This window comes from Necator americanus, chromosome IV (assembly GCF_031761385.1).
Source record: "Necator americanus strain Aroian chromosome IV, whole genome shotgun sequence".
Classification (NCBI taxonomy): Eukaryota; Metazoa; Nematoda; class Chromadorea; order Rhabditida; family Ancylostomatidae; genus Necator; species Necator americanus.
The window spans coordinates 35607311-35624340 of record NC_087374.1 but is presented as its reverse complement, the minus strand read 5'-3'; the positions used below and the strand labels follow the sequence as shown (position 1 = coordinate 35624340).

The window sequence follows — 17030 nt, the reverse complement described above, 5'->3', positions numbered from 1 at the left end:
TGTTGTAGAATTTTTCATGTCTCAAGAGGACATCATCACAAGGCTTTCTTTAGATTTATCCGCAAATCTCCAAAAGAGCTACTTTGTTGGATTTGAACGCTTCAGTTTTTCTTACCCTGTGCTGTGGATTAAATGGAGTACGCTGGAAACATTTATTCTGAACAATACTGCGAGAAGGTATCGACATTCTTGCCTGATTCAGTGTCTGTCCATCCACTTATTCACCGTTCTTTTTTCAGGAAGGAGTCACAGCAGCAACGAATCCGATGTCTTGTATCGGAAATACTCTGTACACTATAATTTCCATTATTTCGCTCGTATTACTACCTATAGTCGCCGTAAAATATAGAAAACGTTTTATTTTCCACACAAATGTTCTTGTAAGTGTTTTTTGATTTCTGTTTTTTCTGCTTTTTTGCTTTTTCATGCAGCAACATTCTCACAGATTATAGTCGGAGCCGAATGTGTTCAGCCGTGTGGACGCGACGCGTCTGCCGCTACGCACGTTCACGTTGCCCGCTTTATATGCGATCGATCTTCTTTTTCTCTTTCTTGCCTGGGTGGCGCTTACCTACTTGAACACCCAACACGATACTAACATTTAATATTAGTGTTCCAGATTTTGACCTACAACTTTTTCGCAGCGTCTTTCCTTCATGCTTTCCTCTTTGCCATAACTCAGGTAAAATTATCTCAGAACATTTCCGTTGCTCGAGTGATCAAATTGAAGAAAAAACTAAAAAGTTCCCGAAGAATAGCAATGTTATGGGAAAAGCTTATTTAAATAAATATTATATTATATTATATTATAGATATTAAATATTTTCACGTACAATGAATAATTTCAGATTCGTTACATGATTATATTATTCACATACACCACACCATGTTTATTATTTATTTCAAAAATCGAATATGTTACTATACAGATTATTAGTTCTTATTGTATTATGTGGCAGGAATACATACAATTCGCCATGGTTATAGAACGTATTATTGCAACAATTTTTACGAAATCGTATGGAACCACCACATCTGCTTTCGGATGGTTTTTAGCGTTCTGTTCCGTAAGTTGGCTAATTTAAAAAAAAATTAAGTTTTGTACTTGTAAATAAGCTATTTTCAAGATTTATACCCAAGATTTTAGTTGTGCGTTCCGGTTGTACAAGTGGTCTGTTTTCTTGGAAACGAAACATTTTCGGTACCCACTGTAAACGCATTCTATAAACCCCACACACTAATTCAATCAATGAGGGCATTTTTCATTGCATCTATTGCTATTAATGTATTATCGTTGAGTGCATGTGCAGTTCTACATTTGGTGAGTCGACGGAAACGGTTGAAGTACGTTTTGAGAACTGCGGTTTTTAAGCTAACTCAATAAGGATTTTTTTATGCTAACTCGATAAGGAGTATTGTTATGTGGGATAGTAGATTATGGAGAGGGAGGTGATTCTGTCAATTTCTTGCGAATTAGCATAAAAAACGGTCCGGAAGATACGGCGCGTGCACAAGGCTGGCGCGCTCCAATCGAACTCGTTGTAGAAAATAGCGCGAAGGAACGCCCAAAGCCGTGTCTTCAGGGCTGTTTTTTACGGCAATTAGAAAGAAATGGACGGAATTACCCTTCTCTCAATAATCTGCGATCCCGTTTACGAATACTCCACCGGAAATCCGCACCACTCCAGATTCGTGGAGTGATGCCTTTAACTGAGCGAGCGCGGCGCAAACTCTGTCTGGCCCAACGCACCTACCCTAATAGAAGATGCGCCGCGGTCAGTATTCTGAACATATAGGGTGGTCCATATGGAGTGAAGTCCACGGGCTATGAAAAATCCAGAGTTGCGGTGATTTCTTGAGCCAACGGAATCCGAAAGACGCTGACTGAGCCTTCCTCCAAAATTGAGGATTTCTGGACGAAAGTGTTTGGCTGTCAAACTCTATCGATCTCATTTTGTTGGATTTTTCTCTCTAATTGATTCTAGAGCAAAAAAAACCTGCTCTTTTAAGCACAGGTCACTGCATTCGCTATGATGTGTGAGAACTACGTAGTAGAACTTTCTGAATATCCAGTAGAAAAAATTATTTCTTATTGGGATTAACTTTTGGGGTGGCTGTAGTGTAGCGGTTAGAGGTTCCACTTCCTGCACGATCGATCGGAGGTTCGAATCCGCCCTAGTGTTCACCAAGTCGTTCATCCCTCCGGGGTCAATAAATTGGTGCCAGACTTGTCCGGGAGGATAAAAACACTGACTTGACACATCGGCTATCCAACGCAAGTCATTGTATAGGCCAGTTCGTGAATCTCAAACGATTCTGAATTGAAGTGAACGTGGGGGCGTATCCCAAGTGGACTACGCAGGAAACTTTATTCTTTTATTGGGATTATTGATTTATTGGTGCAAAGTTCTGGGTAGTTTTTTGCGTCACACTTCATGCGGACCAACCTGCCATTTTTGTGATTTTGTACCAACATTTATCGAAATAACAGCACTTAATGGGTTCATCTAGATCCGCTCGAATCAGTTACCTCAGCAGAGATCCGTTCAAAAAACATAATAAATATGTAGCTACCGAAAGCTTCTTCTCAATTCGATATACGCACATAAATGCAGAAATACGAGCCTGCTATGAAAGAACGGGTTTAACGGCTGAAACATAGATATACTAATGACGATGACTTACTACGAGGTCTTTCTTGTTTGACACTCATTTCTTTGAATCCTCAGCCTTTCACTTTTTTCCTATCTTCTTCTCATAATTTTAATGTCTGTCATATCTATGACAATGCAATTCCTTCCACACTTCACATCGTTGATACTTGCCAAAATAAAAAAATAATAATAAAAATAGTAAAAATGTAATATATAAATATATGTAATAAAATATTTTACAAATATTAACATAAATATAATAAAAGTGCAATAATATATAATAATAAAAAATGAAATAAATAATCGATAATATTAGGGAATGTACGTGTAAAAAAGAAATTTTAGTCTTTAACATTTGTCTGCTTAATTATAATATGGAAGTCCATAAAAATTTTAAAGGCGAATCACATAGTATAGTAAAGTAGTAATCGCATAGTAAAAAAAAATAAGTTCATGTATCCCTCAAGTTTTATTTAGGCCTGATTTCACGTTATCTTCTCGCTTTCAATCCGAAGAGAACGCTTCGTCAATTCTTCTCGTCCTTGGGATTTTGGCGATTCATTTTATTGTATATATTCTGTTTCGAATTTCTTATTTATTGATTAATTTGTTGGTTTCAACTGAGCAAGAACGTATGGGATATCAAGCAGTTTTCTATGTGAGTTTTTTCCTAAAAGTTCTAGGGGGTCAAACCTATGAAATGAAAGTGTTAGGAATAAATGGCGAGAATTCATCCTTTATTTGTTAGTTGCGTTGCAAATTTTTCGAAAAACTACGAGGTCCAAGGAGGGAAAATATGAACAAGAGAACAAAAAAGAGAAGTGAAAGGAAAATGGACATAATATAAAAAACTAGGGAAATGATAGGTATTCTGAAGAATCTAGTTATAACATTTGTGGATAACTTTTCCCAGGTCGAAATTGACACTATTATTGAGCTTACACTGCAAAGCATAAAAATTCTGCTAAATTATATAACGCTGTCAGTTACTGGGGAAATAAGTAAGCCGTCGTTAGAGGATCATTGCCGAATTTTTTGGAAATTGCTAAGATATTTATATCTAACACATCTAAGTCCCATCGAAAATAAAGAGTAGAACAGAGTCACATCCATATTTATTCTAAATATAGGAATCCATAAGATTTAATTTTAAAAAAATTGTAGTCTGAAGAAATTGTTCTAATCGGTTGACTTGCAAGATTCCTTTTCCTGTCCACGGATCTACCGCATCTTCTTACTACACCATCTTTGGGAGTGGAGAGAGTTTCAAGCCCCTATCAAGTTCATTTTCTTTAAACGCAATCATATAACTATAAAATATATTTATTCATTTATATTTATATATCTGTACTTCACCACATTTATTAAGGTTTTACCTCTTTGTCCGCTTTTCCTAGCCCTCTTCACCACATACTATTTCCGAACGGTAAGGAAGAAAAGAAAGACGCGAATAGACAACATGGTGACTGTGAGTTACTAAGAACTATATGAAACATTTTATTTTTTTTAGTAGAATTTTTAGTAGGATCCATTCAGGCGAACGGTGTCAACGGCTGGAAGAACTACGCTTCTGTGCTTGAGAATCAGTGGAACAGACAACACGAAGATCGTACAAATTCTGTTTCTTAATTCTCTTTCTGTGCTACACCTGCAGTAAAAAAGGGTCAGAGTGCTATAGATGTACACATATAATAGATAATTTTTCGTTGTCGAGAACGCAAATGATCGATTTCAAATGAATTTATCACAAATATAACTCTCCGTAACTACGCTATCTCGGGTGAAAGCCATCAGCCAGGCCCCTTTGAAGGCTAAGCATTATAGAACTTCGCTGCATGAAATTCGTAGCAGGGAAAAATTTATCCGAATAATATCCAACAACGCAAAAAATCAACATATGAAGAGACCAGGGAAATTAACCTTATATTACAGCAAAAGAAAACAGTATTAGTAGTGAACAAACATAGGTGGAGGAGGCATGGGAGCATTCATAACAGGTGGAGGTGCCGGAGGGACTTCGTTCTCATTTACTCGGGAATCCACTCGGAAAGCAACCTAGAAATTTACATTTGCTTTTTATAATGTTTCATCTGCAGGTTTCTCCTCTTAATTGTAGAGAGAAAAATACAGAAAAAAAAAGTATCGAAGAGAGGAACTACAGTGTTTTCACAAGTACGTGAAGTAACTTGAATACTCAGAGAAATTAAAAAAAGTAGGAATGCTCATTTTTACCTGTAGAAAAAATTGCTTAGTATGTTTATTCCACATTGTCCAGAATTTCTCGGATTTATCGACTTCTCTGCAACGAGCTGTTTTTAAATCGACTTTAATGATATAGGGAAATCTTAATATGAACACTTCAACAACAAGGGGAATCTTTATGAAATCGTGTTTATTTCGCACTCTTTACGATAAGAAGCTAATAATAAGAACTACCTCGATGGGATCTTGAACCCAATCGTTTCGTAGGGCTCAGCTGCGAAGAGAAGGTACTGCCACCTAAAACGATAAATTCAGAATGTTAACGTTTTTCTTCTTTTGTTAAAGAAAATTAATACCTCTTATCTGGGGGTTGAATCTTCTGCTCGTAGGCCGACATGAAACGATGCCTAGGCTGGACGCCTTCGGCGATTTCAGGATAATCTATTTGAAAAAGCAAAGCTTGCTGCCCGGTTGCAGGATCACGTTCTCGAGTGACCTGTCATACGAAATAAACAAACTGTAGTTAACGAATGTTATTTAAAATTTTCGTGTTGTCTTTCACGAGCGCGCAACTTTGAGCATCGGAAAATGAGAATTGAAGCAGAAGAGAAGTATAGAAGAGAAGAGAAGCACAGAAGAGAGGTAAGGAACCACACCTTATAACCAGGTCGACCGATCTTGACAAACTTCCTCAATTCAACTTTAGGCTGAGCAGGTGCAGGAAGGAAAGGTTGTTCTTGAGCCTCTTTTGCAGCTCTTCGTGCCAAATTTGACTGATGTTTTTTACCTTGGGTATGAGCGAGGTACGATCCTAAACCAAAACATTGATCTTATACAAAAGAGTTAGACGACGACACGAACAATTTTTCATGCTATTAAGTCCAATACATTGGCAACGTATTAAAATAACACATTAGTTAGATTAGTTTTAGATTCGTTGAAAACATACCTTCATTGTTATGTAATGTAAGACACAACTTGCACTCATATGTCCCCAAATGATTCCTCATAAAATACGGATCTTTTTGAAGATCAATGGTTTCTAGAGCAAGCTGTCTGAAAGCAAAAGGATCATTACCATCCAGACATTAAGAGGAAGACAAAAAAGTTAATGAACGAGATCTAAGAGGAGAATAATCGGAATAAAATAGAAAATCAAGAGACCTTAAACGCTCCCTGCGGTCGACACCCGCATCTGCAGCTGACGCTACTCCACCTCCTCCAGTTTTACCTCCAGCTCTGTTCTGGAAGTCCATCTAAACGGAAATTAACGCCTAAGATAAGCTCTTACCGAATGCCTAGAGGAAATGGAAAGCGATAGATCAAACGTGAAACATCGTTCTAATAAGAAGCACAACTTCATCAACAGTTTATGTCCTAGATGACATTCAAACACTGAAATCAAGTAACTCACAAAGAACTACGCAGTGTTGGGTGAGGAAAAGACTTTGGAAGTAGTACCAAAAGGATTACTGCGTCGCATAAAGACAACTGAACAAAGGCCAGATTGAGATCTACAGTGACGTGGAAGAGCGTATGATACAAGTAACCGCACCTAGGTAGAAAGCAAGTTCAATCTTTGATACAAACACTGGAATCAACATCACCACCTACATTCATTTAAAAAACACTAAAAAATGAGTAAGTTGTACAGTACACATGAAGCACCCATGTTTCGAAGGAAAAAGCTCAACGGGATCATAAAAATACCGCCAGTCTCTATATAACCGAAGAATATAACTTAATGATATAATGTACTAAAGAAATGATCTTTAAAAAAAAATAAATAACTGAAAGCACACGAACAACAGAAAGATATCCAAACAAGGCATGGCAGTGCGAAAACACTCGTCATTCAGAAACGAAAACTCGTCCTGAATTTACTTGCCAAGAATCCACTGTAGCGGTCAATTTCGATGGTAAACTCGAACGATCCCATTTATCCCTGAAGAAGCAAAAATACTGCGTAGACGACTTTTAGATGAAATGGAAGAAAAGTTTATCTGGATTACAAGATAACGTGCGCTAAAAATCGTTCTTCCGAAAAAAAAAGATAAATTCAGCTGTTCAAAAAGAAAGTTTTGAGCTGCAGAAGGGGTGGTGGTAGGACTGTGGGGTACGAATATTTGTTCCATTAAAACCACTACTCTAGAAACTAAAAAATAACTGAAAGTAATTTTCCATTTCGGTTGAAAAAAGCAACAGGATTTTGAAAAGGCAATAAAGTAGTCAAGATGTTGCAACCCACAACTAGGACTACTAGAATTGCACAGTTATTTGCAGCAAACTCTTTGAGCAAACTACTTCCACCTCACTTTTTTCAAAACAGCCTAATCTATAGTTTACTTCAATTCTCGAGAGAATCTTAGCGGTCTGTTCATAAGAAAAAGCAGAGGTTGCTGAACACTAGGACGACAACAGAGTGCTTACTGGATATATATTTTGTTAGGAGCTTAATAGTCCTCTTAAGGTTACCCAACACAAAAACGCCCGCAGCAGCACCCATAGCAGGTTAGAAAAATCTAATAAAGACCGATGCTGGCGATTATTTTGGTAGAAAAGCAAGGTTTAGTAAGGAAAGTTATCAGTGCCAAGCACGTTTCTCTTACTATTGGAAGTTCAAGAAGCGAAAACGAAAACGGCGTACCGCTAGAAAGAGAAATGTATCATACCTGAATTCTTCAATATCATGAGCAATCACGGCTGCCAAGCGCTCCAGTTCACTTACGGACCAACCATTACTACGTTCTACACACTGAAAAATCAATTCTATTATGCGTGTATTTTCAAATGAATCATAGAAGAAACGTACTTTATTTACAAGATCTGTGATTTTGGATTCACACAAAATTAGCTTTTTCTTGGCGGGTACGTGAGAAGTGCCGTGTTTTTCAATCTCGACCTCCATGCCATCTCCGTTCTCCATCAGTTCTTCTTCTGAACCAGCTTGAGACGTTTGACTTCCTGAGCTTCCATCCACACTACTGAAATGTTTGCATATAGATAAAACTCAACCGAGAAAAAAAAAACAGAACTAGCAGAGAGATTGAATATCAAACCTTGCCAATGATCTTTTAAGAGATTTAACGATGGCAGCAGTTTTCTTTTTCTTCGCTGAGTTCGGAAACGCATATCCGCCGCGGTTTCTGCGATGTGTGCGGAATTTCACTCGATTAATGTTGTTCGAGGCAGTCGCAGGCAAAGCCTTAACCACTTTTCTCTTCAGAAATACCTCAAATAATAGATTGCAAAGGAAAATAAATCTCGAAATCACATCCACAGATCAGAAGACACACAACTGCTGGCACACACTAAAAACCCACATCTTCCTTGTCACCCTTCGTTGCTTTATCCTGCTCTTTGGGCAACTGCGTCATGTAGCCAGCACTAACACTCCAAGGAACTGTTCTCTTGAACCCGGGAGGAAGCTCTAATAATTTCTCGTTTGTGGGTTTAACACCAGCGTCAGCCAACATTTTTGCATTATTCTGAAAGCAACACCTTCATGAACTGTAACAAACAAGGACAAGAAAGGCATACCTCTAGAGATTCCACAAAATCAACATCTAGATCGACGTCAAAGAGGTCAACAACAGTCTCCCAAAGAGCGTGCGCATTATGTCTTATGATCCTTCCTTTAAAAAAAAGAGACAGCTGGAAGCTCGCTGCGCAAAAAAAAAGAGAAGAGAAGAAAAAGAATCCTGAGAAGAATCCAACTTTACCAACCCTCGTCAGTACTCGTTGGATTGTATTCAATAGCATTATCCCTTATCAACCGTATATCGTCAAGTAAATGATCAGGGTGGAGGTATTCTTGCCTGAAAGAGAGATGTGTAGCGAATTAGAAAACGGGATAACATTTACACTGTTGGGTAAGATGAAAGCAGAAATCACGGAGAAAAATTGGGAACATCTTAACAAAAATTTGTTGGGATCTGAATCTGAAAACGAAAGATTCTGAGAAGAATGAAGAGGCAACTGGTTTCTAATGAGATTCTGTCTTTTTTCCTCTGAATATGCGTGCATAATGTCAGGGAAAAGATGAAAACACCAATCGCAGATTTATCATTTTACCAAACAGCTACCTAGACCCTGTTTTTTCCCTTCATCGATAAACACAAACAATCCTCATACAGCATCAAAAATAACAATATCTGACAATGCAACAACTTTTAGAATTTTGCAAAATTTCTCAATGAAGAGACTATCAGCGCAAGGAAGATTGAATTCTAGGTTAGGAAGTGCATGTAAGCGATCGTTCTTAACAGCATATACAATAAAGCCATCCTTTCTTAACAACCAACCTATCGATTTTTTCTTCCATTTCTGAGATACACATTGGATGCTTTATAACATCGTAGTAGTCTTCAACGTCTTCACTATCCACCGGTTTTACGAAGATTGTAAAACGACGATCGCGTCTTAATGCACCTAAAATATTTTTAAACCACATGATGTGCGAAACGCAAGCACAAAAAAGCTTTCACCCACTTAGTTTATCTCTCGCCCAAATACGGAATCTTCGCAGCTGGCTCTCATATATTTTAACTAGTTCTCTTGCCTCCTTATCATTTAGCTTACGAGAGGTAGTAGCAACATCTTCTCCTGCTTTTTCGGGTTCCTGGTAAAGCGAAGCTGAAAGAAAATTATTCCACCAATTTGAATGATACTGCATAAAAAAAGAAGACTGAAATGAAGAAAAAAAAGGAATGAAACAATTGAAACTAAGAAATAAATCAAGCTTCCACTGCAACTCACGATCAAAAATTTTTGGCGGAACTCTAGCGCTAGCCAGAATATGTTCGAAATAACGTCGGCGGTGATGCTCTTTGGGTGGCTTCAAACTGAAGGAAAAATTATTTTCAAATGTTATTGGAAAATGAAAAATATTGCATATAAGTGACTGGATACACCGCAAAGAAAAAAACTAGCCTCAAACATTGAGAAGGGCCGAAGAGATCTTTCACTTCATTGCAGCATGAATCATACGTGCAATCGCATGAAGCTAGGAACAGAATCGAAGTGAAACCGTGCAGAGAGTCGAGAGCAGTTGCAAGCTGGAATAAGTAGTTGTGTCGAAGGAAAAATAAAATAAAACAAAATACAGGCAAAAGAAGCAAAACAAGTGAAAGTTCCAGTTCTAAAAAGGTGTTAATAATTCAGTTAGTCAATAGAGAATATTCCTGCCTACACACGAAGGAAAAATCTCCGAGTGATGTAAAAGGTAGCTGAACAATAGTGGCTTGAGGAGTCACTTTTGTTCCAAACAGAGAACAACGCCTTTTGCGGTGTCGTCGTATACGCTAATAATAACCAATACTTTTTTCCAATTTCACAAACTTCCCTATCAGTCCTGAATTTTCTGCTAATTGGAAGAATAGTGCACCTCACTGGTTTTTATTTGTCCCAGGTAGGTTAGCTGCAGGAGTACAATTAGCAGTATAAGTGAGCGTTGTTCTGTACGTGGGACCCATACAGAATTGGTGAGAATGTTGCAGGTTTTGTACCTTTGCCCCATTCTACTGATCTCAGACCGCTTGAAAATTTAGTGCAAAATCTTCCAATGCCTGGCTGCTCTTTCAAGCTGTACTATATCCAGACATAGGAACACTTTCCTATTTAAGGTACTTAATTATGGTGTATTTGAACACGGATGTATTTAATCATCGAGGGAAAACATCACAATAAAACTTAGTCAAAGCAAAATCCAGCCTTACTGAAAATATTAATGAAAGTGACTGCTAGCATACGGTTCCTTACCATGTGAGCTACACTCGGAGGGACCACTTCGTACCACTGATCAATGCTTGGGAGAAGCAGGATACATGGACCGCTCGCGGCAGCGCGTAGAGCTGCTTGAACAGTCTGGGCTAATGTTTCCTGAAAAGATTTTGCTGCACAAATTGTTCTATAAATAAAAACAGAAGTGTGTCGTCCACCAAACCTCAGGTCTGCCGTCTGCAAACAGCTTGGCCACCGCTATTGAAAATACTGGAAGATGGTCAAGTTTGCCGAGTACAGCAGGCAACACATATGAAGTTTGGCCAAGATCAGGATTTTCCTCACTACCGCACAACATTAAACGCACTGGAACGATAGATTTAGAAAGGAAGATCACAAGTGCACGGATATATTAAAATCATACCTGCTGGAACACATGGAGGCTGCTCAAGTGCTCGAACCACCTTTTCCAGCTCTGTTGATGCAGTGTTTAGGACTGACTGAGAGCTTCTATATCCTGTTGGTATGCGAATATTTAGGATGGACGTGACGGTGCTCAGCAGAAGAATTGAAGTCCGTTCATCTAGCTGTCGAGATGGGATTGAAAGATCTAAAACAAGTCACTGCATTGTCTATAAAATTAGCTGTCTCCAAGAACGCTTCTTTTTCGAAAAAAAAAAAGAAGTCTCAGAAAAATTGAAAAACTGCAAAACTATATCCCTTTCGCGTTCATTTCTTGCCGTTCTTTATTTATTTTTTGACGAACTCATTGTATATTTGTCTGGACAGGACACCTGCTCAACTCCGGCTCACTGAATGATATGCTCGCAGCCAGCTGTACGTGGTTAAAATTCGTTGCAGACCTTAGCATTCACGTCATACCGCTCTCGCGCTTTTAATAGAATTTCCTCACCACAATATACATCTTCTCTTCAAAGTACCTGTTATGGAGAATAAGGGAAAGCAGAAATACATTGTATACAGCTCGGAAAAGGGCTTTCACCACTTGAAAGACAGATGAAAAGAAAAAGAACCAAGACTCGTAAGCAACAAAATACAAAACCTCTTCTTGAAGCTGGAGTAATTCGACGCATAGCTGTTGTAAAACAATTCTTGTCAATGACAAGGTCCGATGGATCCAATTTCAAGCGTTCCTTTGACATGTAGATGTGTGGAAAGCGAGATCGCAATGCTACCAGAACAGCTTCTGTGCACAGGTACTAAAGAGGATTTTTTTCATTACATTGTATTAAAGAAAATCTAAATTGCAATCGCAAACCTGAAGATCTGCACCACAGTAACCGCTTGTTCCATCTGCTAACCATTTTAAAGTCTCCTCATCAGGCTGACTACCACCCCACTTCGATGTATGAATCTTTAGAATTTGCATCCTGAATTGTCTTTTCAAATAGGACCCGATTCATCGCTTTTCCTTCAAATGAGAACGATGCTGTACCTGGCACTAGCGTCAGGGAGCGAGAACTTAAGTTCCCTATCAAATCTTCCCGGTCTTCTAAGCGCTGGATCTAGCGTATCCAAGCGGTTCGTCGCACCAATCACCACCACCTAACAAACCCAAGATGAAAGCTGAGTTGTGCACATTTGAGCAATCCACCTACCTCCCCACGATTGTCTAGTCCATCCATTAGAGCCAAAAGGGTGCTCACTATGCTCGAATGGATCTGATCTTGTTTGGAAGAGCGTACAGGTGCAAGGCCATCTATTTCATCAAAGAATATTATCGATGGACGCATCGCATAGGCTTGATCGAAGAGAACTCTTAACAAATCCTAACAGGTAGAAACTTAAATAAAAAGCAATTTCGAAAAAGGAACATGTGTGCTCTAGAATATTTTAAAGCGTGTAAAACATCAAAAGTCGAAATAAAAGTTAAAAAAAAATAAAGCTGTTGTTCTAACCTCAACTGTCTTTCGGCTTCTCCAACCCATTTACTTAGGCAATCGGCTCCTTTTCGCATGAAAAATGCTACCTTAAATCCAACAATGATATATTTCCGGAATTGAAAGCTAAAAAAGAAGGTCACACCTTCTTTCCACTCTTTGAGCATTCATTTGCTAGTGCTCGCGCCATAAGAGTTTTTCCGGTACCTGGAAGAAAGAAATAGGAAAGGTGCAAAAAGCAAAGAAGAATGAACCATTTCAGTTCAAACAAGGAAACAGTGCAAAAATCTGAAAAATTTTCTCCATAATTCAGTACCTGGAGGGCCATAAAACACAACACCTTTAGGAGGCATAATGTTAAACTGCTTGAATACTTCTGGGTAGAGCATTGGGAAGAGCACTACTTCTTTTAGTGATTGAATGTGTGATCCAAGACCTCCAACCTGGAAATCTCACAAATTTAAGCTTTTTTTTGGATAAAAAGAGATAATCACAACAGTATCGTAAAAAGAAGAGAGAACTGAGCATTTAAAGAACTGAAAATATCATCAGAATAATAGTTAGTTTACTGCTTTGAAATTTAAGACTGTATCACGAAACGTCGTAGAAGCAAAAAAAAAAAAAATCAGTAAGTATGAGAAACGGTTAGGAAATAAACAAGGTACCTGCTCAAACCCAATTCCAGTGTCAATGCCCATAGGATCAATGTCAGTGCATGAACCCCCGGCCTGACGTAAACGTTCTCTTATGACTGCTTGGCTGGTAGACAAGTCCTTGTCTAGAAAGGATCACACCAAAAGCATAATACTGAATTCAGTTGATTTTAACAAAATTCACAGCAACAAGGCTAACCAGATAGATTGATTGGCAGATAGCGATTGCGAGCCTTTGCTAAGCTCCTTTCTTTACGCCTTTCAAAGCGTAAATCATCATTACGTGTCCTGATAAGGTCATCGCTGCTATCGCTTGATGAAGTAGACGAGGAATCACTCCCTAATTCTCGGCGCCTAAAACATCGTTCTACTTTAAGTAAGGCGAGAAGGAAAATAGGGGATTAGAGAATAATTAAAGAATGCAAAGAATTCACCTTTTTGCAGCGCGCTTCGCCTTTCGATCCCTCCGATCAGTCGATCGACCACGACTTCTGCGTTCCCGGTCTTCTCTACAGATAGTACATAACATAAAGAATTACATAAAATACTACTTCATTTACATAACATCTTGCAAGCTAAAGGGTAATCTGTGATACTCTTGCGAAAGAAGATTTTAAGAAAGTTCGCTTGGCGAACTTTTTTAGAGCTTCCACATTTTTAAATGTCATATAAACTGATAAAGAAGAAGAACAGTTCTCTCGTTGTGAATACAAACTAATACGAACGAATAATTATCACTGACTTTTCGTGTACAAAATACGCAAACGAAACCTCAACAAATGTTCTAAAAACGACAAACTACAAACTAAGCTCTACTAAAAGGTGATTATAACTTAACAACGAAAAAAACGAGAAGAAAAAAATACATAAACCAAACCTGAGTCTTTCCTTTGGGGTTGTTGTAGATGCGAACCGCTCCACAGGCTGCCGGAATTTTCTCAATGAATATTGACGAGGTTCTGGAGTTTTTTCATCGTCCTCTTCTGTCTAAACAAGAAACTCCAGTGGCAAAGACAGTGAATAGAAAATAAAAGATGACAACCGATACTTCTTCACTGGTTTGGCTCTCATCAACCTCGACACTTGGCTCATCTTTAGCAATTCCATTCGATAACCGCTCTCTATTAGCTTGACGTAGGCTGCGAGCAGATTCTGTACCATTTGTCATGCGGGGAGAATTCGGTTGCGAAGGACTAGAAAGAAAAACCAAATAGAGATTTTCTAAAAATCTGGATTAAAGATAGAACACTCGTAGAGAACTCACCCAGCAGCTTTCCGTTCTCTTTTGATAGTATCATACATGTTTGAATTTGTGTCATCGTTCTGCTCGGAATCTTCCTGCTTCTGTTCTTTCTGAAAACAAGAAAAACCAACATTTTGAATGAATATTTTAAAGAATTAAATTAACCATACCTCACGACCTCCTCCATCTTCGATTGCGGTGCGTTTCTTCAATGAGCACCTCTTTGGGCTCGGAGAACGGATGTCTACATTCTCGTCGTTGTAACGTTCCTTTACGTACCTGTAATTAATTTCCAAGAATGAATCAGAACACATTACAAAACAAGGATCACGAAGATGAACCTTCGTCTTCTTCTTCGCTTTTCGTACTCATCGTCTGAGGAATCACTTTCTTCGTAATGAATGCTGCCTGTTATTCTTCTTCCAGAACGCGTATAGCCTGCGACTGGTGCAGATATGAGTTCCTTAAAAAATCGCTTCATAAACACAGGACAGACGAGCAAATATTTACTCTTCCTAGAACTACCCAGAGACACACGACATATCCAACTAAAAAAAAAATCAAATATCCCACAAAGCAAATGGATATGTATTAGTCCCAAGTTTCACTGACATTAAATAAAAAACAAAACAAAAACAAAAACCTATGGCTAAGATTAATGCTGAATTCGAAGTCAACGAAGTAGAAAGGCAGATTTGATTTGGTGTTCTTGAATATAAAGAATATGACCGCTGTGAAAAAAAAAACTGAAGTAATTTCTTATTTGTAAAGGTTTTGTCGAAGCCCTAACTATAGGCAGATAAATAGAAAGATGGGATATGTTCAAAAGAGGGAAAGAAAAAGGAAAGACTGCCTTCACACTTCTGGAAAATCAAAGATGAGCGATTTGCAAACGAATTGAAAAGTACAGAAATTTAAAGAAAGGAGAACAATGAAACTCTAAACAGTCTGACTTTCATTAAGAAATAAAGTTGTTTCTTTAGTGTGTAGCTCAAAAAGGAAACTTTGAAGAAAGTACTGACTCAAAATATCTGCGGATCTTCAAAAAAGCTGCGAAAAACGATCTAATGTATGTCACAGCTATAAAAAAGAAATAGAATGCGTCAGACGAGAAGACGAAGAAGCTATGAGATTAATTCTATTGCTATTTCTGAACAGTTGTTGTTTACTTGAACTCGAAAATAAATAAATAATAATAGTTGACGGAAACACGGCCGAAAACATTTAAGGTAGAAAGAACGGGCAAAAGAATAATGAAGAAAAGAAAAACAACAATTAATCCTAAATAATAAAATAAAGAACTACCTTATGTAGCTGTTCTGTAGCCGTTCTTATTATACTTTTCATAAAGCTCCCACGTAAATGATGTTCTGCGAGATCATTTTCTGCCAAACTGCGATACACCATGGAACGTTCCCTGCTTGAGCGGCGAACATCTTTTTGAGGGGAGAGGCCGCTACCACGTTTCACCATACCCTTAAAATAATGTTGGTATGAAAACGAAGTTAAAATGAAGTGCACGGGACCCCATACGACGAGTACGGTCGACACAGTCAATTGATGACTAAAGAGGAAACGATAATCAGAGATAAGCGATGAATGAATCACTAACTTCGAAAGACTGAATTTAAATGTCTCTGGAATGCAAAGCAACAAGTGAAAAACAACCAACTAAAATCCAAATGACAAACGCTCAAAGATAAATACTCAAAGACTCACGGTTTGACATAGGTACGGTTCAACGTCTAGTGTCCCATTTTAAATAAAATGAGCCTCAGTAAATAATCATGGTGCATATGCTGGGAACACCTTTTAGGTGACGATGACCATGAATGTTTACTGAGGTTTAAGGGAAAATTTTCATAACTCTGCTCCACTCTAAAGATCCTCTAAAGATAGAAATGAATTTTTATCATGTCTATTACGTCATGAAAATCTCAGACAATGGCAATTTCATCGAAACTGACTGTTAGAACGACTTAGAATTTAAAAACAATGAAACATGGACGACGGAGCTGATTTTGCTGTCTCTTTCGAAACAAAAAACGTTGCCGTTGCAAACGAAACAAAACGTTAAAAAAAGGACACTGCTATAGGGATACTCGACAACAAACACATAATAGCAAAGTAAGATACCCATTTTAGAAGGAATGGGTAGTCAAAGTAGCGAAAATCACCAAAAGACTCAACAATAATCGAATCACGTAACCACGTGCGAGCTAGCAATCCAGTCTCACGCCAATCGAAGTGACGCCAGACCGCGAACACAACTCGGCCCGGCCGTGATCACGGATCGCACACGCCACGTCTGAAGGGGACGGTGCGGCGGCATTCATATGGTTTCAAAAACTGTGGATTTCAGATATAAAGACGTAAGCGGTCATGCTACAGTAAGATAGGTTTCATTCCAATTGATTAGTAGTAGCCGACAATACCCACGTATCCCACCGACCTGTTCCGGCGCAGTGTGCTAGTTCCGCGAATTCTTGGCACATACCTCTATTCGCAGAGGTTTTATTGCGTGCAGAGATTAGCGTAATTATCCGTGACATCATTTCGACCTTAAAAAGTTTTTGTCGTCATTAAAATCGCAATCTCTCATGCGTACGCACCAAATCAGCTGATTATCGTCGACAAAGCGCTCAAAGCTTACAAA

The 17030-nt window shown here is 38.4% G+C and overlaps 3 protein-coding genes across 6 annotated transcripts; 2 read left to right on the top strand and 1 right to left on the bottom strand.

Annotated features, from left to right (window-relative positions):
• Nucleotides 1–132: 132 nt before the first annotated feature.
• On the top strand, nt 133–784 carry RB195_003738 (uncharacterized protein; the record flags this gene model as incomplete). Its single annotated transcript, XM_013446195.2, has 3 exons — nt 133–177; nt 240–380; nt 620–784. 3 exons carry the CDS (start codon nt 133–135, stop codon nt 782–784), a joined length of 351 nt encoding a protein of 116 aa, XP_013301649.2.
• A 2504-nt stretch (nt 785–3288) lies between these two features.
• Nucleotides 3289–4283, top strand: RB195_003737 (uncharacterized protein; the record flags this gene model as incomplete). The annotated part of the gene is made up of 3 exons (XM_064201517.1): nt 3289–3312; nt 4024–4122; nt 4191–4283. 3 exons carry the CDS (start codon nt 3289–3291, stop codon nt 4281–4283), a joined length of 216 nt encoding a protein of 71 aa, XP_064057398.1.
• Nucleotides 4284–4601: 318 nt separating this feature from the next.
• RB195_003736 (uncharacterized protein) lies at nt 4602–15847 on the bottom strand (the record flags this gene model as incomplete). 4 transcript variants are annotated; one of them, XM_064201516.1, is made up of 37 exons in its annotated part: nt 4602–4709; nt 4887–4953; nt 5091–5153; nt 5213–5352; nt 5513–5667; nt 5806–5912; nt 6021–6112; nt 6741–6801; nt 7529–7611; nt 7669–7840; nt 7916–8088; nt 8180–8344; nt 8397–8491; nt 8583–8674; nt 9161–9287; nt 9348–9491; nt 9615–9700; nt 9789–9913; nt 10617–10736; nt 10801–10943; nt 11002–11187; nt 11641–11797; nt 11857–11968; nt 12034–12143; nt 12197–12356; nt 12497–12567; nt 12624–12685; nt 12795–12921; nt 13144–13256; nt 13331–13485; nt 13566–13640; nt 14009–14118; nt 14180–14324; nt 14396–14484; nt 14545–14653; nt 14716–14837; nt 15680–15847. In XM_064201516.1, 37 exons carry the CDS (start codon nt 15845–15847, stop codon nt 4602–4604), a joined length of 4389 nt encoding a protein of 1462 aa, XP_064057394.1. The 4 variants fall into 4 exon arrangements, with proteins under 4 accessions (XP_064057394.1, XP_064057395.1, XP_064057397.1 ...); XM_064201515.1 differs by having other exon boundaries at nt 7916–8061; XM_064201513.1 differs by lacking the exons at nt 4602–4709; nt 4887–4953; nt 5091–5153; ... (2 more) ...; nt 5806–5912; nt 6021–6112 and having other exon boundaries at nt 6708–6801.
• Between the last annotated feature and the right edge of the window lie 1183 nt (nt 15848–17030).